The 26,893-nt window shown below is 50.8% G+C and overlaps 2 protein-coding genes across 3 annotated transcripts in view; both read right to left on the bottom strand.

The window, feature by feature from the left end:
- Window positions 1-8,722: 8,722 nt before the first annotated feature.
- CA10 (carbonic anhydrase 10 (inactive)) overlaps window positions 8,723-26,893 on the bottom strand; it is a 147,103-nt gene continuing 128,932 nt past the window's right edge. For both annotated transcript variants that reach the window (XM_078867289.1, XM_078867290.1), the window contains exons 7-10: window positions 26,586-26,658; window positions 22,614-22,768; window positions 12,799-12,973; window positions 8,723-11,661 (exon numbers count right to left, since the gene is read on the bottom strand). In XM_078867289.1, the coding sequence (XP_078723415.1) occupies window positions 11,639-11,661; window positions 12,799-12,973; window positions 22,614-22,768; window positions 26,586-26,658 (426 nt within the window). In that variant the 3' untranslated portion in view covers window positions 8,723-11,638. The remainder of the gene's footprint in view (window positions 11,662-12,798; window positions 12,974-22,613; window positions 22,769-26,585; window positions 26,659-26,893) is intronic.
- LOC144940851 (uncharacterized) lies at window positions 22,777-26,312 on the bottom strand. Its single transcript, XM_078867342.1, has 4 exons — window positions 26,268-26,312; window positions 25,086-25,113; window positions 24,162-24,441; window positions 22,777-24,121 (listed from the first exon to the last, which is right to left on the bottom strand). Exons 1-4 carry the CDS (start codon window positions 26,310-26,312, stop codon window positions 23,458-23,460), a joined length of 1,017 nt encoding a protein of 338 aa, XP_078723468.1. The 3' UTR covers window positions 22,777-23,457.

Below are 26,893 nucleotides of genomic sequence, written 5' to 3'. Positions count from 1 at the left end.
AAGTTACGCACATTTTTTGCGATTTCCGTTCGTAAAGCCGCTTGTGAGAATTCCATTTGTGGAATGACTGTTAATTAAAAATGGGTAACGCGACTTGAATCATTGCAGCGGTAAATATCATTTTAAAGAGCGTGCATTGGATTCCTCTCCCTCGTGTTGTGCATGGCGCGACCAAAGGGGACTTCTCGGTCCATTCCCATTGTGCATCGTTCTGGTTTGTTTCTACCTTTGCGACTTTACCGAAAGAACCAAAGAGTATAGTTCCGGTTGTTTCGCGTTATTTACGTGTCTTGTTTATAAAGTATCCCGACTTTTGTTCCGTGCAAACCTTCCCTTCCCATGTACAAGGTGCTGGCTACCGTCGTATCAGCCATGAAACGGAGCTTTTTATCTCAGTGAGCCTAACGCAAAAGAATCCGGGTGCCTGATTTAGTCTTTACAATAAATATGAAGGACATGCACAGCGCTTGGCAAAATAATAGTATGAAATGCGCATCACCAAATTGTATAATAACTTGTATTTATTTAAAATAATGTTTTGTCACGTAATTAAGAGCCATAAGACACGATGTGTGAAGGCGATCATTTTTAGCCTAAAGCTGATTTCAGAATCACACTTAAAAAAAAACCTGCAAATTTAAAACAGAAAATCTTGCCAGAGTCTCGACACGTGTGACATTCACACGACGAAGTTTCAACTCGCCTTGTCAGGCACAATACTATTCTTGATAATATATTCATGCCAGATTTAAATTACACTAATTTGCCCACCCCTTTTAATGGGCACGGCACACTGTAAACGATCGCTGTGCCCACTTCCGCAGCTGTAACGAATAAGCGAAGTTTGTTGTCCGCGTCAAATGATTCGTGGGCGGACATAGCGAGTAGATTTGGTGCGGCTCGACTAAGGGCACGCTGGTGAGTAGAACACAACGAAGCTCTCACGGCACTTTGTCAACGCACTGCTGGATGAAACCCTCCCAATGCATGTGTCGGTCACGGGGGCTGCTCAGTGCGCGGTGGTGGCTTTGGGCACCAAGGCACGGTTCAAGTATCACTCGCCGCTGATGCTGGCCAAGAATCGCGCTGTGTTCCACCGGGTTAATAGCGCACGCCAACACCGCGCCGTTGATGCCACGATGGTGAGTATATGGTCGCGGAATCAATTATAAATCTCTCACCCAAGTTTAACGAGAGGATATGTAGCATGGAACGTGAGCGTGGCGTCTTCTCCAGCTCCTCCACTTTCCTCCCATATCAGCCCCAATACTCATTCAATGGAATTGGCCAAATGCCCAAAGAAGGTGCCTCCCGTGTGTTCTCGTGTGTTCCGCTCGTTGTGTTGGCCATCGTGTCCAACGTTTCGCTCCGCATGCTGGGAGCTTCTTCAGGGGCTGCGTGTTCAATGTGACGCGCTGGGAGGGGGACGGTGGGCATCGTGCCGATGAGACGATCGAAGTGAGCGTTTCCACTCGGCAGAGAGAGAGAGAGAGAAAGACACACCAGCAGCAGCAGCAGCATCTTCACCGTACGTTGTCAAGTTGAAGAGCGAGTCCTTATTCGTCAGCAAGTAGTCAGTGAACGACAATTACACCAGCGGGGCGCTGTGTACGGCGCTAATATCGCCTCGGGGAAGCAAGCCCGGCACGGAGTTGTTTGACTTCGTTGACTTTGTTTTCCACGGCGGAATTCTACATTGATGAATTGCGACAAAGCTAAATCCCGGCCGTACAGTGTTTCAAGAGCGTTCCCTTGTAGTACAGGAGAGGCCTGCCACTTTGATGGATCAGTTCGCCCAAATGTTTTGGTGTTTCAGGCGGACGTAGGAGCAGAAGAAAATATATAAAGCCTCTTCACGTGACTTGCAGTTTTTTTCTGTTGATTTTGATCCAAAGACTCGGCTGAATCAGTATTCTACGGGAGCGGACCCACTCCCGAACAATGCCGGGGCCGCAGAGTTTCAAAGCGCTCGCCGACGCGTGGGCGACAGCGAGTGAACGAGAGATATAAAGCAGAGAGATGCTCCGCTCCGAGCGTTGTTTTGGGCATTTTTAAATGTCCACGTCTTTGCCGCATTTACGAACGCGGGCGAGAGTCGTTGCGGGCAGGAGGGGCAGGAGGGGCAGGGACCCCGCGCCGTGGCACGGTGGCCCGTGCACCGCACTCCGAACCGCGAGCCTGGAAGAGTTCGATTCCCCCGGGGAAGTTCCATCCTTGATCCTAGTTCCCCCGTTCCATCAATCTGCCCTGATCAGCATGGTGAAGTACGGTCAAACCGCCATGGCTGATACGATGTGGGGAGGCTTAACATTCAGCAGTGGATCGATAAAGACCTGAAATAATTAACGTGGGGGGTGGGGGGGGGGGTTGCGGGGAGTAACGAATTCGTGGCCTTTTTGTACCTTCCCGTGATGCTCTAGGAGCTTGTCGGCTCCAGGAGCGGCTCGCGGCGTCAGTGCAGGAGGAGGAGGCGGGTTGTGTTTGTGTGTGCGCAGTCGCCCGGTGACCGTACCGAGGGCATCAGCGTGTTACACGCGGGTGGCTGGGATCCAGAGCAGGGCCCAGGATCTCGGGGCTCCGCCCCCTGAGCCGCTCGGCCACCGCGCACGTTCAGCGGTGACCTGGAAGGCCCCGCTTGCCTGTGGCTCAAATCTCATTTCATTCTCGCGACCAAATGAAACCTCCCTTAGCCGTTGAACCGCGTATTATTAATCATGACAAGCAGGTGGCTCTGTGGAAGACGAGTGGCTCGTGTTCAAAAGGTTGTGAGTTCAACTCCTGGTTTTGGGTTGACTCAGCTCATTATCCTTCCAGGGTCGGTTAAATGAGTACCACCTCGTGGGGACTCAACCCTCGCCTTAGGAGTGTGGCATTTCCACCAGTGACTCAGGGATGTCAAGAGGCCATAAGAAGCAACGGCATCGACACTCATTTGAAAAGCAGGACATCGCCACGACTATTGTCAGAAACGCTACAGGAACATCAATTGTAGAACACCCGGAGCTCTGCTGCTGAAGAACTGCCCACCGCCGGAAGGTCTTGTGGCCGCAGCTGCACGAGCCGAAACCACTTCGCCGCAGACGCCTTGGGAGGACTCCTCCACTGAAATGGAGGCGCAAGAGACGATTTTATGGAAACTGCGATTGTGTTCTCCATTGCTAATAGGGCTGAAGGCAACGGATTTTTCAAAACGAGAAACGAGGAGCTGCATTGGACACCCTCCCCGCCACCCATTCCCACCGGCGGCCTCCCCACACCGTTAATTACATCTCTCTCCCTCCCTCTCTTTCTCTCTCCCTCTTTCTTCCTCTATCCCCTTCTCTCTCCCCCCCCCCTTTCTCTCTCGCTCCCTCCTCCCCCTCTCGAACCCCTCCTCCACGCGCGACTCGGCTACGCGGGCTTGATTTCCACGGAAGGGGGAAAAATGCATTACCCTTGGCGTGTAGTCCATCCCATCAGCGCAATCGCACGCACGCCTTTAATGGTCCGGTCCGCGAGAGTGAGAGGGCTGCCTTAATATTTTAATGTAATGAGACGATGGCTCCTTTAGTGACTGCACGCTGTGAGTAATGAGTTTAGACCGAATGTGCCTCCGACTGCACGGCAATGCAGCGACTGCATCGTGGACTGAGCGCAACGCTAATTGGGACGGCAGTGGTGGTGGTGGTGGTAGGTGCGGTGGTAACATTCGTGGCTCACAGCGAGAGGTGCCTGGGTTCCTCCTTTCACTGTCTTGAGTCTCGACGTTCTGTTTGGGCTTTCTCTGGGTTCTCCAGTTTGCTTCCATCGCTGATAAAAATAAATAAAACAAGCCCACACAATGTAACTGGTATTTTACAAACATGCCAATGATGAAAATATACCTGCAAATTACTCAACGTGCATGACACAATAACAATATCAATGTGAATGACACAATAACAATATCAATGTGAATGACACAATAACAATATCAATGTGAATGACACAATAACAATATCAATGTGAATGACACAATAACAATATCAATGTGCATGACACACACAATAACAATAACAATGTGAATGACACACACATTAGCAATGTGAATGACACACAGTAACAATATCAATGTGAATGACACACAATAACAATATCAATGTTAATGGGAATGACACACAATAACAATATGAATATGACCTAATAATAACAACATCGGCCTCCTAATTCGAAAACTTGGCAGGTGCCTCCTGACAAAGAGTCTTGCGATTCGTGAAGATTTCTTAGGCAGACGAGCGAGGTGATAACAACAACAACCAAGCCTTGTGCACGAACATCACCCTGACGCTTCACGCATGATGAGGAAAGAGCTGGAAAATCTGTTCATGAAAACAATGCGATTTTATATTCAATGTTTTTATTTTATTCTGGCCCTGCCTGAAGGTGCACATTTCTACGACTTCGCCGGCAATGCGAGTTTAAATTCACGAACCCACCCACACACTCACACACACGTGCCACATACGCACTGTGGGTGAGTGGCACTGGGAACTTGGTGAATCGAGTTTGATTTTCGGTCACGAATAAGAGGAGCGAGTTTTGCCTCCACTGGTCCTGGACATCCACGTTGGTGAATCCGCGCTGGTTATAGTGGGGGACGACGGCTGAACAGGTCCCGCAGTGTGGCGGAGGCCTCCATCCAGCAGTGGATTTATAAACGTGACACAATCAGAGTGGATCTTACTTCTCAAAATGCATCTCATAAATGGGATTGTTTCTTGTTGTTGAATTATGCGTACGTGTGACATGTTAGCCTAATCGAATGATGTTTAGGGGTCACTACCATGATCCTTATTTGATATACCGTTAATCCTATATAAATTATGTACTATCGATGGAAATGTATCCCATTCAAAATGTTGTCTGAAAGGAAAACAAACTGTTGGAGGGACACGGAGTGGGGTAGAATATTGAAAGAAAGGAATGGGGGAGCCGGATGGGGTGTTTTTGTACAAATGAATCTGTGTGCATGCAGAGTGACACTTTCAATCCATGCACACTACCCCGTGTACTCGGAGCACTGGAAATAATTACTCTTTTACGTAGTAATAATAATAATAACAACAACAGCAATAAGAATATTATTGTGAGGTTTTTCACATTCTTTAGGATGTAAATAATATTCGGTCGAAATAATTACATCAACAGGAGCACAAATTGAAATGTCTGAGGAATTGTAAATCACCCGTGGTCAGTCTTCTGTATTCGTTACTCCCACCTCTTTGGTGTCGCCATTATTATAATTGTTATGTCTTCCGAACGTCGTCCACTTCTTCCGTATCAATTCAATTGAGTGTTAGCTGTTGCACGGACATGTCCGTGTAGCCAGTTACCCAGCTAGTTTCGGTGGCAACGCAGCGCAGCCACGAACGATGGGGCCATTGTCGGGGGGTGAAGAGGGGCCCAGGCAACTCGAGGCGTAGGATATTTAGAAGGAAAAAAAACAAGTACTGTGGTGTGATTATTTTGTTTGTTTAATAATAACCCAGGTTTGCATGAAATTCACAAGAAGAGCAAATGAGTAATGCGTGAGACAGGGAGTTGACTGGATGTGACGTCATCCAGACACTGTACAGAGGACAATTAATTTTAATTGCTCTCAATATCTGAGAATATGGCAGAAATTTAGGTGAGTTTTTTTTAAGTACACGTCTTCAAGAAAATAATTCTAGCTACCTAATATGCACCACTTCTTCTCATGTAAAATGCGTTAATTGCGGCAGTAAAAAAACGAGGATTGTGCAAGCGACGGCAGAATAGAGAAACAGCAAATTGGCTGCGGGACATGTCGCACTGCCCACTGCTCCACTCAGTCGGAGTGCCATGGCCTCACGGCACTGCAGCTCACGGACTCGTTACATTTTCCAGATGGACTTTTCGTCTTTCGCATTAAACCGTGCAGGCCAGCTGAAGCTACCGACGAGCCGAAGGCCACAGGTTTCTTGCGACACAATAAGTCGAGAAACATGTACATGTATGGACTATCATTGGCATTATTCATACGTCTTGTGATTATCAGAGTGCAGTGACGGCCCTAAACCGCTCTATTGTAGAACAACTGATGGTGCCGCGAAGTGGGGCTTAGATAGCCGATTGGCATCACTTACGACGGGTGGACGAGAGACTCCGTGCCTGCCGAGGTGGCTGTGTGCCTCAATGAGGCTTGGAGATCGCTGAGCTGGCACCACCGCTGAGATCCCGGGCGGAGATTGGGGCTGCAGCCGTCTGCGATTGAACCTCAACCCGATGACGAAATGACATGCGGATTTTGGTTAAATTTAGCTGCATTCGAGCGATGTGAGAGTTGAGCATGTCGGTGTTGTATTGTCATGCAAAGCGAGTGGGAGGAAATTTCTGCCCCCGGGTGTGAGAAGAGGTCACTTGAAAGGTTTTCAGAAGCAGTTCTGTGACATCTCCTTCCATGGCCCGTTGGGGTCTCGGAGAGTTCAGAATCGACCCTTCACCTCATGGCAAAAAAAACCCGTAATAAAGTAGAAGTTCTGTTCATTCACACTGGCCTCAGATGATTCATTTGAGACAAGGCAATAGCAGGCATTCAGACAAGTGTGGGTTTTTATTACCGTATAAACCTTTGTATTTAAATATGTTCACATACGGGGTGTGAGTAAACACCCACCTGACTTTGATTCCGGGCCACGGCTGACAAGGTGGCGAGTGACTTCTGAACCGGTCCCGGGTTCTCTCTTCATGAAACCGTCACTGCAGCGTAGTGAAGTATGGTCACCCCCCCCCCCCCCCCCACACACACACACTAGTGGGGGGAGCCTTCAACCAGCAGTGGATTGAGCAAGGGCTGGCAATAGTAATATATCGTAAGGGCTGTAATCTGTGGACTAAGAAAAGCTGACAGTTTCTCAGTTCAATAGTTAAACAAGAATCTGGATCAGAATGGTTTACAGAGAATACAAATTCTCCCCAATTTTTAATTCACCCTGAGGTGACATTGTCTTATCCACCTGCTTCCCGACACTAATAGGTCCACAGTGCGGACATGCTGTGTGTGGGTTGTGTGTGTCCAGGGTGTGATGATATAATGCAATTTAACTTCACAGGCCATTGCTGCAGACATCTGACCCATCGGTAATTAAAAAATGGTGAAAAAAGGTAAAAAAGGCACTTTAATATAAGCAACCATTCAAATTTTTTCCTGCAATTATCATGGTAATTTGTCTACGGCCACGGTAATTCAGTCCTGGACCCTTAAAGCAGCTGTATTCGTTGTTTGATTTGATGCAAACTGTTAACGTGCGCAGATATTCGTTAAGATGGAGAAAATGAAAAGAGATGCATTATCATGGATGCCAAGAGTGTGCCGTCCCATGCCACGTTCCCGGCCAGATAAGCAAACGCCTCGTTACAAATCACATTTCGCCTAGAAGTGACGATGCTTTTTCAGATTCGATTTGAGTTTCGAGCGCGTGCCGTCGGTGCAAGATCTCCGTAGGACGTCGACGCCGACGAGAGGCCTCGTCCTCTTCTTGTCCCGCGCCGTTAGATTATTTATAGGTTATTTATTTACATTATTCATAGATTATTTATATAAATTTACAGAATTTGGCCGCTGTGAATTTCCGCACGATAATCCACTTTGTCGCGGTATCATTTGTGGCCAGGTCGCTTCCGAAAAACAAGTTAATTCCTCAGCGGGCCTTACCTGGTAACCTGGTAACTGCATTTTGTTTCCATATTTGTTCATGTGATTTGTTTACCTTTCTTAACCTTTGCACTCCGATCGTGTTTTTGGATTGTTTGATGTTGTAATGTTCTGACCCCGTGCCCCTACTGGACATCTGTGGCAAAGAGCTTCATAGCTCATCGGATTCCTCCTGCAGTCTAGATACATATGCCGATTCTGTTAACGATCACGGTCGACGTCTTCGAGAGCAGTGGCCGACCCACTGCCGCCGTGCTGAGCGACAGGCCGCTTGGGAGTGGCGGGGGGGGGGGGCTTCGTTGACTCAGATGTGACGACGCTTCTGAATGCGTACGTCTCGTCTCTAATGATATCCACCTACAAGAGGGAAATTGTAGATTTGTGTTTTGTGCTGCTATGCGTGAACGAACGGGGAGGGGGGGGGGGGGGCTGGAAGGGGGGTGTGAGATCCTCATTGGGTTGCCGTGGAACTCTAGCAAGGTCACGTGGGGCTCACGCTGCTGCCCTTTGCCAAACATGCTCCCGGAGACCTTTAATGTCCACAGAGCACGCAGGGCCGCTCTGCACTGCCTCATCTGCAGGACGAGAGATTACGGTGAGAGATGTGAAACCTCCAGCACGTTGCCGAACCCTGAGCACGGTGGCTTCCAAGCGCTCGCCTGTTATTGTGCCCTGCCTACGGCGCCTCTCGACCGTGTGCCTGCTGGCTTTGTACCAGAGTTCTAAGCAGCAGTGCAGTTCGTCAATGTTGAATTCTAATAGACCGTGCATATGGAATCTTTGGGAAATCATGTTTAATGAAACACTCATAACAACGTATTATTGTATTGTTCCTTCACTTATGTAACTCTGCATTTAATCCCAATCGTTGCGATAACGTGCTTTGAGATGTTTCACCCCCCCATCCCTGCAATTGATACAATGTATAGATTAAAATAACAAACATCATAAGGTGACCTTAACGGCAAAATAATAATGCGACGGAAAATTAACCATCTAAAATACAAAATGTCAGCAAACGCACAGACATCAAATTAAATGTACTTTATTTCCAGATAAATTCATGTCTGATTAATAGTCCTGAACACCACTGCAATTCAAGTCAATATACTTAAATGGACTAGACGGGAAAACAAAGAAACTGTCAACAATTGGCATACTTTGAAAATTAACGGAACAACCACTCGCCCCCCACGCCCACCATAACTAAATAAACAAACGCAAAATATACTTCATATCAAAGTTATCCAACTGACCGAAAGCTTTTCTAGGCTGCAATTGAAAGGAAAAAAAAAAACCCCAACGCAATACTTTGATATATTAAACTGGTCCATGCAATAATGTTCCCAATATCTGCTTATTCATTTCGACACATAACAGAGTATTTGCCTGTCTCTTTCAATCCTTGCGGGTGGCCTGCCTAGTCAAGGGCTCGCTGGGCTCACGCGAAGCCTTCACGCAGCCTCCAAGCGTTCACGAGCGCAGGCGGCAGCGCTGGGGCTAAACGATGCCGCGCGCCACGACGACCACCGTCTCATCATCGCGCCTGTTCCCCTCGGGCACTCGACCTCCCCGACGTCGGCATCGCCGCACACCGGTCACGAGCGTGGCGAAAATGAAACAATGAAACGACGACAGAGTAACGCTCGAGCAATTCAGATAATATCTTCAAGATCATCGCTGGGGCTGAGAAGCGGACACAGCAAGGACGAGTCATACAAGCTGCTTTCCAATAAATTGTGCAGGGCATGGTAATAAAATTCTGCAAAATCACCTGCTTTCGACATTTTTCTGCAGAAGGAGTAAATGAAAGCCATTCCATGGATTTCCGTGGGGTCGGATAAAACCTTACACAAAAGTGCTGCTTGATTGTTTTCATTTTCAGTGGCTTTGCGGAGAATGGGCAAAGTGACGAAAAATGTATTTCCTTGGCAGGAAATGGAGCAGTACGAGCGGTGATCCACGCGTCTCTGCCAAGCCCCCAGCTCGTTTGGCTGGGCCACTCATTGCGCTGCCCGTGCGCCCCCATGCCCAGACTATTTTAGTTCCGACACTTTACGTGCGCCACCGAGCACACCCCCATGAGGCTGCAAACTGCAAACTGTTCATGTCATGCCAACAGAGACGACGACGACGACGACAATAACAACTTGTGCAACTTAAAAACACATTTAGAAATGACAAAGTTTTGCCCATTGCTTTGTACTTGACAGGGTCCGAATGAATTCAAATTAGATCCAAGAGGTTTGTCAGCCATTGCAATGGAATTATTTTATTTTGTTAAAACCACACAAACATACCTGGTCAAGAAAATTGCTTTGCTTTGTAGGCTGAGCCCTTTCTTGAATAAGATTCTACTTTGGCTGTTGAGTTTGAGTGAATGGGCAAGTGTGGACTAAGAAACAAACACACTTTTAGGCAACTGTCAAAAAGCGATGAACTTGACGAGCCCCGTAACTTCCGTTACCTCCGTTCCAACGCTACAACCTCTTCGCTCGACCTCATCTGCGATTGTACACAAGGCAGAAGCCGTTCGCCTCAAGCACCCACCGGGGCGTGTCGAATGCTACCTATGCCTGAACCGCAGCCTCAAAAATGAATGCACTGGCCACAGAAGCTGAGCTGCACATTTTTTGTTTGCCAGAATATATTGATCAATAATTACCACCGCCGTCATCATCCACACGACAATACCCGCGGCATTCACAATTTGCGCGCAGCCGAGCCGCCTCGGGAGACCCCCCCGGGTGGCTCGCACGCCGCCCGCCGGGGAGTGGACCACGAGTGCGTGGGAGCGGACCATGAGCACGTGGGAGCGCAGCGCGGCCCCGTCGCGACGCTTCCTCCCTCCGCTCACCAGCTGGGAATAAAATAACAATGCCCCTGTGCACCCCTACCCCATACCCCTGTCCCCCACCGTACATATAACGTTGCATTCCCGAAGTTGGTCGCATATGCACTGTGGTCTAAGTGTACATTTATACACCACACGTGTGAGTGGAGGCCCTGGCGAGAGTGTGTGTGACGGGATGTGCTTTACGCAGGCCCAGTCCCCCCAGGCAGCAAAGGCTGTGACAGAACTCTTTGACTGAATCAGCTCGAGTGTGTGTGTGAGTGTGTGAGTGCGCGTGTGTGAGTGCGTGAGTGTGCGTGAGTGTGCGCGTGCGTGTGTGTTCGTGCGTGAGTGTGCGTGCGTGAGTGTGCGTGCGTGTGCGTGCGTGTGCGTGCACGTGTGTGAGTGTGTGCGTGAGTGTGTGCGCGTGCGTGCGTGCGTGTCCGTGTGCATGCGATGACCGTGGGCCCCCAGCAACCCCGCGTCTGTCCGCGCTGCAAGTGCACGCATCGTGCCGGCTCTCGCACCGTATCCAACGGCAGAATGCAGTCATTAGTCCGGTAAAGGTCCTTTGAAGTGGAGAGCGCACTTCCTCCTCCCTCGGATTGTCTGCTTCAAAACGCCCCTTTGATGCGCCTTTTGTCAAGCAGCATTTGTATTCGAAGTCGGGAACTTTCTGCCTTCATTACCGCCGGGTTTTGTGAATCGTTCCTGGCATCGTGGAATGGCACCGGGCATTTCAGCGCCGTGGTGGTGGTGGTGGTCGTGGTGGAACGCTTGGGACGTCGTAGCTGTCACGAGACTCGTCGCCCCTCCTCTCCCCTCCTCTCAACGAGACTCCGGTGATCCGCGTCTTCGAGCGGCGTCTTCATGGGCGCGATGGGTCCCGTCGGCTGCAGTGGCGTCGCTTTACGAGCAAGTGTCAGGGACAGTGCCCTGTCACCGAGTTTTCTTATTGTTTACGAAATGTACACAATTACAGCCGGGATTAGCTGTCGTATATATTTTATCTTTTAGCTCTGTAAAATCTTTTTTGTCCAGTATTTGTAAATTGGTGTTCTGCCTTAACAACATTCAAAGTGCTGCAGTCAAGGCCGTTGCTCACATCTTCATTATTTCAGAATCAATTCATTAACTGCAAGAGAAAATTGACAATTAGTGCATTTTCACTCTTTTTAAAATTAACTTTCTATGAAACATCGGATGTGTTTAATTTGGCTTAAATTCAGTAATTGAATAATTTGACATGCAGTATAGATGCAAAGTTTTAATTATGTTTTAGAGCTTCAAAGCTCACGATGTTTAATGGTTCAATAATTGACACCTTACTACCCTAACAGTATCCAATTAAATCATGTAGCCAATTATTCATGGCAATCAGCACAATTCTAAATACATTTCATTTTATATTTTCTACCTTAACTTTTATTGCAAGCAATGTCCTGGATTTGGGTAGAGACACACCACAGCCGCCTTGATTAAAGCTTGCGCTCACCTCCAACGATGACAGGATAATTTTCTCACATCTTAACCCGTGATTAATTAAAGTCTGATCTCGCTGGTGGCAAATCCAGGATTAAAAGTAGATAGGAATTAAGTCCACTCAGATCAACAGCTTGACAACAACGTGACAGATCGCCTGTGCGTGCACACACACGCAAACACACACACACACGCAAACACACGGACAATGAACCTACATTTCGACTTAATTCGCTCTTGGGCGAAAGTCTACTAATTATTCCGGCATTGCAACGCACCGGGAGGTGGTGGTGGGGCCAGCACCATGGCCGGCCAGCACCATGGCCGGCCAGCACGGCCCCCGCCACACTCACGTTCACCCACGCCCCTTGCGGTTGTTCACTCGAGGAGAAAGGCTGCGCGTGCGGTACCCAAACTGCACCGCTTCGGTTTGAAGCGCGCAACATTTTAATTCGCAGCACGAGGAGAGGTGGCGCGTGAGCTCGACTCAGCCTTTCAAGGCTCTACGGGCGCACGTCTTGGAGAGGTCTACCGGCTTCAGTTGAGGCGGGCCAGAGGTGCCCCACGCGCGCGCGCGAGAGAGAGCCGCGCTCCGCGGAAGCTGCCTTGCTGCGGATCAAACCCCAGAGCGGCGGTGGCCAACGCTGGTGAGAGAGAGGGAGACCGCCGCCCCGAGGGACGGCGGCCATGGCCGTGCCAACCCGCTCGACCGATCGCGCGCCGCCGCGGCCTCGCGTTGCCGGTCACCACCAACGTCGCGGCGTTTGGCGGTGGCCCCCGCGGCGCGCACCTCTGTACTGCAGCTTCTGCGGCTTCTTGTTGGGGCAGTCCTTCCCGGGCTGGCTGAAGTTGATGTTGGTGCGGATGCATCGGTTGTTGAGGCCCTGCGTCGGGCGCACGTTGTCCGACATGCTGTGGAAAATCTGCGACGGCTGACTCTGGCTCAGGAGCCTCAGCGAGTGCATCTGTGGAGGGCGAGAGGCGAGGGCGTGAGGGCGCAAGGCACGCGACCGCGCCGCCGCTTGCTGGCCGAAAGGGGCCTGCCAATGGAGAGCCCAAGGTTCACCCCCTGCACAGAGGGCCCACTCGTCCGCGCTGGGCAGACAGCTTTGAAAGAGCTGGGAGTACCCACGGTTTGACCCCACCACCCACACGCAGCTTTGCCGATCGACCGCGTGAACGGTTCACGCGGCTGGGTGGGCCGAGGCGGAAGAGCGGATGAAATGAACCTGCGCCGTTGTGGAGGGGAGCGACATTTCGAGCAGCGCACGGCGCGTAATTGCCGGAGCACACTTAGACATTCACGGTACAAGAAGAGGTCAGACGGCTTTCACGGAGGAATGTTAAAAAGTATGCTCAGGCTCCTGCTAATTATTTTTTCAACACGTAGTATATGCTTAATACTGACACACACACACTTACTTCTGTATTATTAACGATGGACTTTCATTTCAGCCAAATAGCTGTAAATGCTAATTTCACTTTCACCAGCGCTCATTATCAAAACATTGCACCACCAGCTCACGATCGCTTGACACTCGGCGCGAACGTCACCTGTAACTAACTCGCGTTATTATTTTGTACAATACACATTCGTGCAGTATTTTATGAGTTATATAAAGTATCTATACTTATTTCGGGCCTATTAGCATTGGGCAGTTCACCAGCATTAGTTCAAGCGAGCCTGCCACTGGGAGCCCGCGGTGCGGCTCCCAGTGGGGGAGCGAGAGGGAGTGTCAGCCAGCCAGGGTTACGTTGGGGCACGATACGCCGGTCGACCTGCCGACACGTGACCGGATGATATTGGAGGGGGGCCACGTGGTATAAAAGAGCTCTCGGGGAGCCTTCGGAAAAGAGCTCGAGAGAGATCTAGAAGGTAGGCGGGGCGAGGGGCGGAGCCAGCCCCAGCCCGGGCCGATATAACGGGGCCCCCCCGTGAGGGGCTCGGGGTTCTTCGTGTTGCTGGTGAAGAAGATCCACGTCGGGTTGAAGAAGCCTCTCGCCACGCGGTACGGGACCCAGCTCGCGGTCCGGGCCGGGATAGCGAACCGTGTCTAGTTCTGCCGTCGCGTGGCTAGATGAGCATTCGACACCCAAGTGTAGGTTGTGTTGTGTTGAGTTATTGAATAAATAGTGTTGCTCCCAAGACAACGTCTGTGACTCAGTTGGACTCACTACACATTTGGGAGGAAGCTGCCGGATCGCGAGAAGTGGCTGGCGGGCGGGCGAGCAGCTCGGGGCGGCCTTCATCTAGCAGTGGATTCGTCATGGCTCACCACGATGCGTGTTTCCGCGCCTGCATTTTGAGCCGAAGGACCGATATTATGTGAATGAGTCAACGCATTAATTAGTTTATACCAGACACCTGCTATTCACTAATTTCTCAGTAATTTAGGGCAAGACAAGACGATGGTCCCGGTTTGTTCGGACAAGGCTGCGATGTTATTGTGGGTGGGCCACACACAAAGATCCCCCGTGCAGCCTTCAGAGAGACTGTTGGGGCAAGTGTTGTTAGCAAGCACCTAGTAAGGCTGGCAGGGCACACGAGGGGGTGAGTGGCAAGAATCACGCCCGACCGCCTTTGTCTCCCTAGTGACGATGTTTACACAAAGCACCAGGTACTCATTTGAGGCTGAGTCGACGTAGGGGACGCCCAGGGCTCGTTCAGATAAACGTCACCGGTGTTGACCGTGAGCAGCAATTGAGCTCGGGGGTTGCCGGGTTCACGACGCAGTGCGCTCAACACGACGCTACCGCTCTCCACACACACACGCACGGCTAGTTATTAATTTAGAAAACAATATTGCATGGCTACGATATTGCCTTTTTGTGTTGCACAACTGTTTAAACAATTTATTTATTCATGTGAGTCTGCAATAATAATAATAGGTTTAATAAGATGTTCCCAAAATACATTGTCTGCATCTGTAACAACTTTCAAAGTGAAAGTGCAGTGCACTTATCAATTATTGAGCCTTCAAATGGGAACAGATGCCACTCAGCGCAACGCTTGAACACAGGGAGACTGCATGGACTCGACTTTGCTGGGCGTGTCACAGGGACGATAGAGGCAGCAGCGAGGGTTGTTGGATCACGCACGGATGTTGTGACACCCGTCCTGTGGGTGTCAAGGAGGATGCCACCCCCTGGCTTTCCAGACGGCACGGTTTTCGCCCTACACGTCAACACCCATTACTTGGCCGAAAACACCTTCATATATAGAGGACCGCAGAGCTTGGGGGTGGGGGGGGGGGGGTATTTAGTGCGGTTCACTGCGTGGCCGCTGCTGCTGCTGCCGCCTTCCCGCTCGTGTCTGTGGGTGCTCCTCCTGACGCCTCTAAGAGTCGTCATCTCTCTCTCTCTGAGAGTGGCGAGCGGACACTGCTACGGTGGTGCAGCGTGACAATTTGAAATGATTACTATCATCACCCAGAAATGTCTGTCCGTCCCGTGCGCAACGTCACTCCACATGAGCCCCCCCCCCCCCCGCGTGACGTCACTCCACATGAGGCCCACCCCCCTCATTAATATTCATGAGTGGGTGGATTTTTACACTAATGCAGAGGAAGGTCGAGCTGAATTAAATAAAATTAATTTACGCAGCACAGTGCTACATCCGTGCGTGACGTCACTGCAAAAGAGCCCCCCCTTCATTAATATTCATGCCCGCGTGGAAATTTACACGAACGCACAAGAAGGTCGCGCACTCCACATGCCGCACCCCTCCCCTCATTAATATTCATGAGCGGGTGACGTCACTCCACATGCCGCACCCCTCCACAATAACAATGAAGGGTGACGTAACTCCACATGCCGCACCCCTCCCCAATAACCATTAACGGGTGACGTCACTCCACATGGGGCAACCCCTCCCTCATCAATAATTTTATTTTTATTTTCTATCAACGTGACTTTACCGAAAGAACCAAGAATATTAATATAATAATCATGAGCTGAACAATGTTTCTATTGAATACAGGGTGTTTGAAAAGATGGACCCAATTTCAAAGCAGTATATTTCACGATGGCAACATGTTACAGTTACACAAAAAGTTACAAACGGTTTAATAAGTTATCAAGTTTTACTAACCATTTTATAAATGCTCTATGTGCCCTCCACCTGCTGTATGGACAATATCGAGACGATAGTTGAATTCGTCCCAAACGCCTCTCTTCTCACGTTTTCCTCTGAGCTGCGTGGTCGCCCTGCGCTCTTCCCCTTACATCAACAGCCCGTTTCCTCTAATTGTCGGTACCAACGACGAATGCTCTTTCACATTGGCGGATCAAGGCCAAAACGCCGTTGAAACGCACGCTGCACCGCAATTACGGATTCAGTTTTGCCGAACTGCAGAACGCAAAATGCCCCTTGTGTGTTGCGGGGTCGCCGTCTTGTGAATGACTGAGGCTAGGGGCTGTTTGTGCGCTGGGAGAGGCATCTCGCGGTCATCATTAGAAACTCTATGCCCCGCCCTCTCTATGCCCCGCCCTCTCTATGCCCCGCCCTCGCTATGCCCCGCCCTCTCTATGCCCGCCCTCTCTATGCCCCGCCCTCTCTATGCCCCGCCCTCTCTATGCCCCGCCCTCTCTATGCCCCGCCCTCTCAAGTGGTAAGAGTTTCATTCATGGGCGGTTCGTGGTTGCAGAGATATAGCGATTTCAAATCGGGTCCATCTTTTTTACACACCCTGTATTTCATATTTACTGCAATATACACCCGTCTTTGAACGGGCAAACAAGCAAGTTTTTAGTAGTAGTATAAAGAAATTAACGAATCTGTATAAATGCAGTCCCTTCAAGAGAAGGGACTGCATCCAACATTCAGGCGAACCACCCCGGCAGCACAAACCAGGGTGCTCGTCAAGAATTCACCAATTAGAAAACAATTATAATTAGACTGCAGCTTGAGCTAGGTTGATAACACCGTAGACACGTGCGCGAGTGTGCTTGTTAGTCTGAAAATTGTATCGCCAAAGATTTGAATGTCTCTAACCCTCCCACGTGGTGTTGGCCGTGGTGCTGGCGTCATATCGAGGTCTGACGGAGAGCGCCGGCAGTCCACCACGAGGTCTCGGCTGCGTGGGTTGCGATTGCCTCTCTTGTCGACTGTTGAGGACGATGGCGAGTGGCAAACGCTTCATAATTCACACATCCCCAAATATTGAACCTCGATGGTCAATATCTTCGAACGGTTGCCTCGTTAGTAACAGCTTCCCTAGCCTTGCGCGTGACGACAGCGGCGGTACGACGTTCACGAGCCAAATGTCAATGTCGAGATCTCGCTGGCCACGAGAGGGATTCAGGTTAGTGGCATACTCAAGGGATGTGCTCACGAATTTGGGATTAGTCTGAAAAATCTGAAAATTAAACCTTGATACAAAATGTTTTTTGGATGGTGCAAAAAAAAAAACGCGGCTGTTTAAGATTTTTTTCGGAAATCGGAAATGACATCGATAATACGACGACCCTTCCACGGCCTCCCCACCGAAATTGGTGTCGTAATGGCAGACGGTGAGGTCACTTTCGTTGGCGTGCAAACGCTTTAAATACACAGCGATGTAACGCACGGTCTAAAAATCAGAATGAAGAGTCTCACATTTTTTTTATCCATGTTTTAAATGGTAAACTGCATCCATGGTTAATTTTTTTTCCAGACACCTAAAACAAAATTGTGATCCACAGTGGTTAAAACTACGAAACAGCGCATCTCACGGTATATAAATAGAAAGTTTATATACATTCAAAATCAATAATTTAACAAAGTGGCACAACCAAAAAACGATCGCACATTCCAACTCACTTGTCAGATTCCTGCCAGTTTGCTTGGAACACCTGGCTGCAGTGCTGAACCAACTAAGTGATTGGCAATTGCATACAGAAGTGCTGTTTGGCTTTCCAGTGCCAACACAATCATTCCTTATTACCTTCAAGGATTGAATCTCATCCATATTTATTAATTTTGGGGGATTTTTTTTCCCAATTTATTTTATTAATAAATCTACATTTCAAGGATGGAATCAAAAGCACCTGAAATAATTGTACATTTTGTATCGGCCTTGCAAACGGCTAACCCCCCCTCTCTTCGCCTGTTTAGATTTAATTTACATTGTGGTTGCTCATTAGTCATGATGGTTATTTCTAAATTTATGCTAATACATTGCTTGTGTGCATCCCTGAATGGTGCTGCAATTCCTGGAGCCGTATGGCACAGATGCTGCCTGCAAGGTCGCGCTTGTCATGCAGAGTGTGCGGGCAGACGCCCCGCCTGGCACACCACCATCACGGCACCGCCAGGGGATCGTTGGGTCAATTGTGAAGCTTCGAGCCGCTCGCAGAAAGCTTCACATTTATGAACGCGCTCGTGTCGGATTCAGTCACGTGACGTGGAGATGGTGCGAAAGGGCGCACACACACACACGCACACAAATATGAACACATTCGTGAAATAACGCTGCGTGGCCTTTACAGGAAGAATGTATGACGGGAGACGTTTTAGGCAATGGCCCTTCATGGCACATACCCACGTGTGTGCTCTGGAGAAGAGACATTGCCTGTACGCGCGTTTCTTTTTTTGTTACATTGCCAGATGACAATTTTAAAACGACGCGTTCATTATATATTGCATGGACGTATATTGTTGGTGACATTTTTAATGAAGCCTTTTTATAGAACATGAAGCAAGATACATAAATGTCAAAAACTCTTTAACTCGAGAAAAATGTTTCCCCCCCCCCTCCCCGAGAGAATGCGAGCGAGCGTGTTGGTCGACGAAGTCTGCAGAGCCTTTCTTGCCTCCTTGCGGCACGCGCGGCGAGGCGAACACAAACCCAGTTCCATGCCGTTTTCACTCCGTCCGCCGGACCGTGACCACCAACAATTTGCCGAGACTCCGCGGACGCAAACGGTCGATAGCGACACAAATGCAATGGGGCTATCGCCGCTATAGGATTAACACTGGAGGAAGAGTCTTTTGGACGACAAAAGAAATTCTTAATAACGCAAGATGCAACTGCTGAAGCCGTGTCGAGTGCCCAGGGGCTTGTTTGTTTGACAGCGGAGTGATGTTGAAAACCAACTTCTCTCTTGAATGTTCTCGCTCAACGCCAGATCCATGGAGGAGCTTTCCCGTCTGGGAGTGACTCAAAGTGGCGATTGATCACACAGCAATCAAGAATGCTTTAACAAACGTATGAAGCTGCGTTTCCTCTCAACTCCGGAGCTCTTGTGAGCAATGTGTTGGCTATTTTAGTGAATATTTATATGAAAGGTTTCGATACATGTTTTGTTCTTGGAAGTCTCTTTCCAACTACTGAAGAGTTTTAGGCTTTGGTTTGTGGTGAGTATGCATTCGGCGAAGAAAATTAATAATATTAATAAAAAAACATTTTGAATCGTTAATTCAAAAAGCAGCGCTGGCATGAAAAAAAATATAAAATCTGTAAATTATGCTATTTAATGAGATGCAACCGAACTCTGTAAACAAATTAACGATAAACAAACGGGGCTTCCGCGGCCAAAAAAACCCCCATACATAATTCATGACGCATTTTACAACAGAATATTCGCGTACGCAGAGCACAGTTAAAGCGACTGCAGAGCATCAGACATCTGTTGAGAATAGACTCCCGCTGATAAAAAAAAAACTAATTGGGAAGTAAATTAGAGTGGCAACCAATCTTCGGGTGTTTCATCATAAGCTCAGGAATTGTTTTTGTGTGTGTGTGTAGAACACATAGCGGGCAATATCCAGGCTTACCAATGAAGCGTGCCCAGGCCGGAGCGTGAATGGCACACACAGTCAGGCCTTGCCGAGTGCAGGTTGAGGCCTTTCGACGACGTTCAGTGTCGGCGGGGCCCCACGTCTGAGGCTTCTGAGCACGAGGGATGACTGTGCGTGCACTGGAATTTGAAGCCGCTGCTTCAGTAGAAATGTACCTCGAACGCCACTCGCTCGACGGCGGCGGCGCGTGCGGAACATCTTTTGCAAAAGCCCGTGGCGATGTTTATTGCCCCAGAGCTCAGTCTTCGTGCACACAAAGACCCCCACACCGCCCGACTTTATCATCTTTCGACAGGCCGTTGGGACGAGTTCTGTCAGCGAACGCCTACAAATGCCCGGCACGACAGCAGCGCTGATGTCTACACAGCGCACCGGGTGCTCATCTGAGGCTGAGTTGATCTCGGGGAGGGCCAAGGACCAGGTGACGATATCCGTCACCGATGTTGGCCGCGGGCAGGATTCGAACTCGAGTGGCTGGGTTCTCAGCGCGGTGCGCTAACCGCCACGCTACCGCTCCCCCACGCTATGCGAGATTGCACAGCACGAAGCAATATGCATAACTGACACGCACCCGCGCGTTCTCAGGCGCTTGCTGACACTCGATGCATCTGCTGCTGCTGCTCGTCATTTTTGCTCAATGGCTGTCAACCTGTTCACATTCCCATGCCTGTGGAGCCAATGGATGAAAAAGCGATCCAAGTCTTGCATGCCACGTCTTACATACTCGAGTGGTAAACATTTTGCCCAAATGCACAAGAGTGGCCATTATGGACCGTAGGGCCATGGCTAGAGCACGGGTTAGGCTAAGACCAGTGAATTGATTGCACTATATATGTCTATATATATTCAGAGGATGGTACACGGTTGGCTATGTACGCTGTGAAAGAAGTTCAGCATACATACAATTGCTGCACATTGCAGGAGCTCTTCACCACAAAGTGTCAGAGCAGTTCGTAAAGCTGGGCTGGGGGAGCTGTGAGATACGCTGCTCTGACCTCTCTGGCGAGCTTAACTTGTTCAGCTAATGAGGGCGAGGCAAGGTGAGGGAATATGATCGGCAGGCGGTCCGCCCATGCCGAGCCGTGTAGGCAGCGGTATGGGCGCCCGTCCGAGATGCACGCACCTCGTGCCATCTGCCTAGAAATCTGTCCTGGCAAAACTGCCCCAGAGACAACATTTGGAATTATAATGAAATAAATGCACAGCCTTTTGTCAATCCACTGCTGTGTCGCTTGTTGGGGCTGCTGTTTGGCCTTCACCACGCTGATCAGTGTGGGTTGGTGCAGCACTGGCACGGGACCGACTGAGACACCATCGATGTTAGCCTTGACCAGGAATCGAACTCGGGCCCCGGGTTCGTAGTGCGGCGCTAACCGCCACGCCACCGCCCGGTACCCCTCGTAGGCTAAACTTGATGTCACTGCAATCAAAGTCGACGTCTTCTTGGCAGCCTCACTCGCTTTGTTTACAATTCGATTTTCGCACGTCCATTTGTCGATGCGTATCCCGTTGCATTTCTCCGTGGCGTCTCGCCGAGCGACGAACCTCTGCAGTCTCTCTCTCTCTCTCATGTTTGTCTTGCTTCCTCCTCACTTTCCATGCTTTCCTGCTTTGATATTCCAGGACAATTCCTCCGCCACACCGCCCTCGTCGCGCCTGCGCGAGCGTCGTCACGCAGGCGTCCGGTAACCCGCTTGGGGGAATTGGGGAAAGAAAACAAATATAAATAATAATAATAATAATTCTAACGATCGTCCTGCAGCTTGGACGGGTCTCGTGAGCCCCAGGGCCAGGCGGCCTCGTGCTTGCCGCGTGTGCCCGCCCGCACGCCTCCGCGCTGCCAATCACCACGGGCCCTGGTGGCCACCCTCGCGTCACAGCGAAGAGTGCAGTTGTTGTTGTTGTTGTTTAGCAAATGATGAGCAAAGGACAACTGCCATGTATTCAATTAGGCGTGTGTATAACCTTCTTTCAAAATAATAATCACGCAGTGTAAAGTATTTGAGGTGCATATTTATTGAATTGTGTACAGCGGTGGTGCAGTGGTTCGTGCACTTCCTGCACTTACTAGGGTGGTGTAGTTTGATAAATCTACCCCCATGACCAACACTGCTTTGGAAGGCATTCACGCAGCAGTGGATTGAGAAAGGGATACAACTTATGTATTATTATTGTCATGATTCGATGTTTTCTTATGTGGATGCAGCACGAATAAGCAGAGGCATGGAGTGGAAGTGGCAATCTGCGCCTGGGCAGGTGCTGTCACGCAGCAGTGCCCTCGCCTCGTGCCACGTGACCCTCGCCTCGTGCCACGTGACGCCCGCCTCGTGCCTCGTGACCCTCGACTCGTGCCACGTGCCCCTCGCCTCGTGCCACGTGACCCTCGCTTCGTGCCACGTGACGCCCGCCTCGTGCCACGTGACCCTCGCCTCGTGCCACGTGACGCCCTCCCGTGGCTGTCACCGCGTGGCACGCGTCATTCTCCACAATAACGCGAATGATCAGTTTCATTAAATTGAGTAATCGGATTACTCTTCTGGTGATCGGTCCGATTACTCAACTCAACACGTAAGAAAATAATTGGGGGAGGGGGGGAAACATCAAGTTCCACCTCTGCTTCCATGCGTGACGCTGGATGGACGGTAATGGACGGAGCTCGGTGACGTCATTGGCATTACTGGCAGCATCACGCCCCTACAGCACTCGAACCTGTGGAACGCGCCCCTACGGAACGCACCCCAACACAGGCCCCACGCACCTTCATTGGTAAGACAACGACGACGACGATGTACGGGCGCAATGGGAGGGACCGTAGCGGCACGCACCTGCACGCGGGTGATGTACGTGGGCTTGTTCATGATGATCCAGGTGACGGTCTCGTGGCACGGCGGCGTGGTGAGCGAGCCGTCGTACGTGATGTAGCTCTGCGTCTCGGGGTAGACGTCCTCCACCGAGAGCTCGCGCAGCAGGTACGCGTCGTCTGCACCACCCACAGGAGGTCAATCAACTCTCAACACGTCAACAAAAAGTTGCGTTTTCAAAAACATTCACATTAAGTGGCAAAGCACGAGCGGTGTTGTTGCGTTCAATTATCACGCCACCCGTCTCCGCATGCAAATTAGCGCAGCCTTCTGCTTGTACATTTTTTTTAAAATAAAATAAATGCCCACCGAGACTGCGTTACACTTGGTACAAAACGCCCGAATGCAGAGAGTCGCGCGGTGCGTTAAAGCATCGACTTGTAACGCCGTGAATCTAAGTCCACTTGCAAACAGTGCACGTGGAGCAAAGTGGTGTTGACCCAACGGGGACTTCGCGCGTCCTCCTCTGCGTTCAAACACCGGCGCGCACGCCGACTGAACTTTGCCACAAACGGAATGCTCCCTTTCACAACGTATGGCATGAAAGAAGTTCAACATATACACATACATACGTAGTTGTTTTAGTTCACAGTTGTAATTGTTTGTGATGGCCCACACAATTCCGTTTTTAAAACGGATTAAAGCTCCAATTACGCTCTCCGCTGAAAGTTTGCAACGTCCATCAAAACTGCTGCGAGGATGAATGTGGAAGTGGTGAATCGGAACGTGTAGCGTCACCGATTGTTCACTTTGACAGCGCGAAACGAGAACTCCGTCAAGAGTTAAGCGGCACCGCAGGAGACTCGGTTCACTGCAACATACGCACCCCCAGCAGCACACACGCCCCTCCAGCAGCACACACGCACCCCCAGCAGCACACACGCACCCCCAGCAGCACACACGCACACCCAGCAGCACACACGCACACCCAGCAGCACACACGCACCCCCAGTAGCACACACGCACCACCCAGCAGCACACACGCACCCCCAGTAGCACACACGCACTTCCAGCAGCACACACGCACACCCCAGTAGCACACACGCACCCCCAGCAGCACACACGCCCCTCCAGCAGCACACACGCACACCCCAGCAGCACACACGCACACCCCAGCAGCACACACGCACACCCCAGCAGCACCCACGCCCCCCAGCAGCACACACGCACCTCCAGCAGCACACACGCACCCCCAGCAGCACACACGCACCTCCAGCAGCACACACGCACCCCCAGTAGCACACACGCACCTCCAGCAGCACACACGCACACCCCAGCAGCACACACGCACACCCCAGCAGCACACACGCCCCCCAGCAGCACACACGCACCTCCAGCAACACACACGCACCCCCAGCAGCACACACGCCCCTCCAGCAGCACACACGCACCTCCAGCAGCACACACGCACACCCCAGCAGCACACACGCACACCCCAGCAGCACACACGCCCCCCAGCAGCACACACGCACCTCCAGCAGCACACACGCACCCCCAGCAGCACACACGCACACCCCAGCAGCACACACGCCCCCCAGCAGCACACACGCCCCTCCAGCAGCACACACGCACCCCCAGCAGCACACACGCCCCTCCAGCAGCACACACGCACCCCCAGCAGCACACACGCACACCCAGCAGCACACACGCCCCCCAGCAGCACACACGCCCCTCCAGCAGCACACACGCACCCCCAGCAGCACACACGCACCACCCAGCAGCACACACGCACCCCCAGCAGCACACACGCACACACGTACACACAGCAGCACACACGATGATCCTCCAGTAACTGAATTGCATTAACATTGGCTGCTGACATTTGGGTTACGCCCATTTCAAACCCTTATAAAGTTTGCCTTTGGAAACGAACCGCTTGTGTTGCGATCAAAACGTCGTAGTTTATTTATTTATTTTCTTTGAACCTATCTACGTGACTTTACCGAAAGACCCAAAGAATATGAATTCCTGCGGTCACGAAAGCTTTAGGTTAAGAAATTACCCAGAGTTTCAGAAAGGCCCCTGAAGGCAAACAACTCCTCACGACGTCTCGGCAACTGCACTGGTTGCTGCGAGCGGCCACGCACCGGCTCCGCTCGCCCTCCCGGCACTTGCGCGAGCATCGTTTTAATTAAAACTGCTCCTCTTCTCAGGGGTTAGTAAATAATAATGAAATAACGCCACAAAGCCCCCCAAGGCTTAACCATCTTTTAACAGTCAATTATTTTCACGAAAATTATCTACTGTACATATTTTTGGAACTTTCTTCCGAGAGGGGCGGCAGAGAGACAGGATGACGGCGCGCGTGGAGTCGCCCATCTGCGCTCGGCACCTGGCAAATCATTTTGCCAATTGTCAACAAGGCATCTTGAGAAGCCTTGCAAACATTTGGCTTTGTTCTCGACCGTGGGCGTTGACAGAATTCGAGGCACCGACTTGGATTGCGCCTCGCGGCTTGCAGATCCTGTGGCCACGAGCGCAGCAACTCACTGCGGACGGCACGCGTGCTTCACGAATCACCAGCGCGGCGGGAGTTAGCGGACCACCAGGCATAGAGGCGAGATGATTGGGAACTGGCTGGGAGAGAACAACTCTTGCAAGCGGGGCCGCATGTACGATGGATTGTAAGCGGCACTCACTGCGCCCTTCCCCTTCAGCAACAACATCGTGAGCCCCGGACCGCCACCGATGCCACAGTCAACGTCGCTCGTGCGCGTGAGCCCATCGCTCGCTCCGTCTCTGTGGCGGTCATTCCGTTCCTGTCACCACCTCCTCTCGCAATGCCCTTCCGTCGCCAACCTCGACTATCCGCCGCGTTCGCCGTTGAGCCGCCGCCTGCTGCTCCGCCCGAGTTCACCGTCACCGTTTCCGAGGCAGCCCCTTCGCCGTTCCCAACATTGAGCGGGCGACCCCTCGCTTGCTCGCGTTGTTGCCCGATCCGTGCGCCCCTCCCCTCCGTTCCTGGGTGGAATTCCCAGCGTGCATCTCTCCACACTCACATCGTCGACTCGCCAGCGTTTTGCTCCGTTTTTATCCGTCGCCGACGTCGGTGGTTCTGAACCACATTCCTCGTCCGGGGCTGCGTGTCCTGATCAAGGCAGTTGCTCTGTTGCTTTTCTTGATCAACGTCAGTTTTACAAAAGCACCCAGCCGCTCTCACGCGCCTCTTTAGTTCATCATGCATGATGAATGCAACCGTTACACAAAATGAGATACACATACGCTTATGCTTGGACGTAATTTTGCTAATATTCACAAAGTGCAGAGAGAGCCTCAACCTTGTGTAGAAAGACTAATTGTAAATTTGTGTATTTAGTAATTTTCCTGAAAATAAAAACAAATTGCAACATACATTAAACTCAACGGAATGTTTCATAGCCTTCAGCTGCAATGACTGTATCACACCGAGAGAAAAGCAAGCTTCTGTCTGCGACCTTCCCCGTGCGTTTCTCAATCCATATTTAACGCGAGCCCTCTGAATTATTCACCTCCATCTCCTCGGTGGCCCATCCACCGTGATGAGCTACAGCAAAGCTGCGAACAAGGTAGCTGCTGGTGATCCTCCTATAACAGCCACCCCCACGCTCACAATCGTCACAGCCATCTCCTGCTGCTCACATGAGCGCTGAAGACAGCCCAGAGCCAGCCGTGGAAAATCCACATTCCTACAAAGCGCTACGCATGCTATCGGCACCAGCCGGTCGATAGGATGAGTCAACCCCCCCCCCCGCGACCAGGATGTGAACTCGCAACCTTCTGGATTGCGGGCCACTCGCTCTGCCGCTGGAGCCGCCTGCGCTAGGCGGGTGGGGCGGTGAATTGGCGGATCCGTGACGGTCAGACACGCGACGCTGGGACGCTGAAACCGCACCGGCGAATGATGTCGTCAAGCGGTGGATGAGTGGACGCTGGGTCGTGCGTGTGCGATCGGCTTACTCTTGTACGTGATCCTCGTGATAGTGTCTCGGTTCAGGAGTTTATCCAGAAACTGATTTGGAGATTCTGACACCTGCAACAGAAACAGACAATACGACTGCATCTCACAAGCACACTCGCTCGCACGGGCGCGGCCAATAAGCAGCGACTAAAGACAGCACGTGTCATCATTGTTCACGGCACCTTCAAAGTGTCAGTGGGGTTATTGACACGGCTAGTTGGGCGTAACAATTAATATTGATTCTTGAGCTCGCGATACAGTCATTGAATATCATGGTTAAGAATTCATGTTTGTTGACTTGTGCGTA

This window comes from Lampetra fluviatilis, chromosome 23 (genome assembly GCF_964198595.1).
Source record: "Lampetra fluviatilis chromosome 23, kcLamFluv1.1, whole genome shotgun sequence".
Lineage (NCBI taxonomy): Eukaryota > Metazoa > Chordata > Hyperoartia > Petromyzontiformes > Petromyzontidae > Lampetra > Lampetra fluviatilis.
The sequence above is the reverse complement of the archived record's forward strand: the minus strand, read 5'-3'. Positions and strand labels throughout refer to the sequence as shown.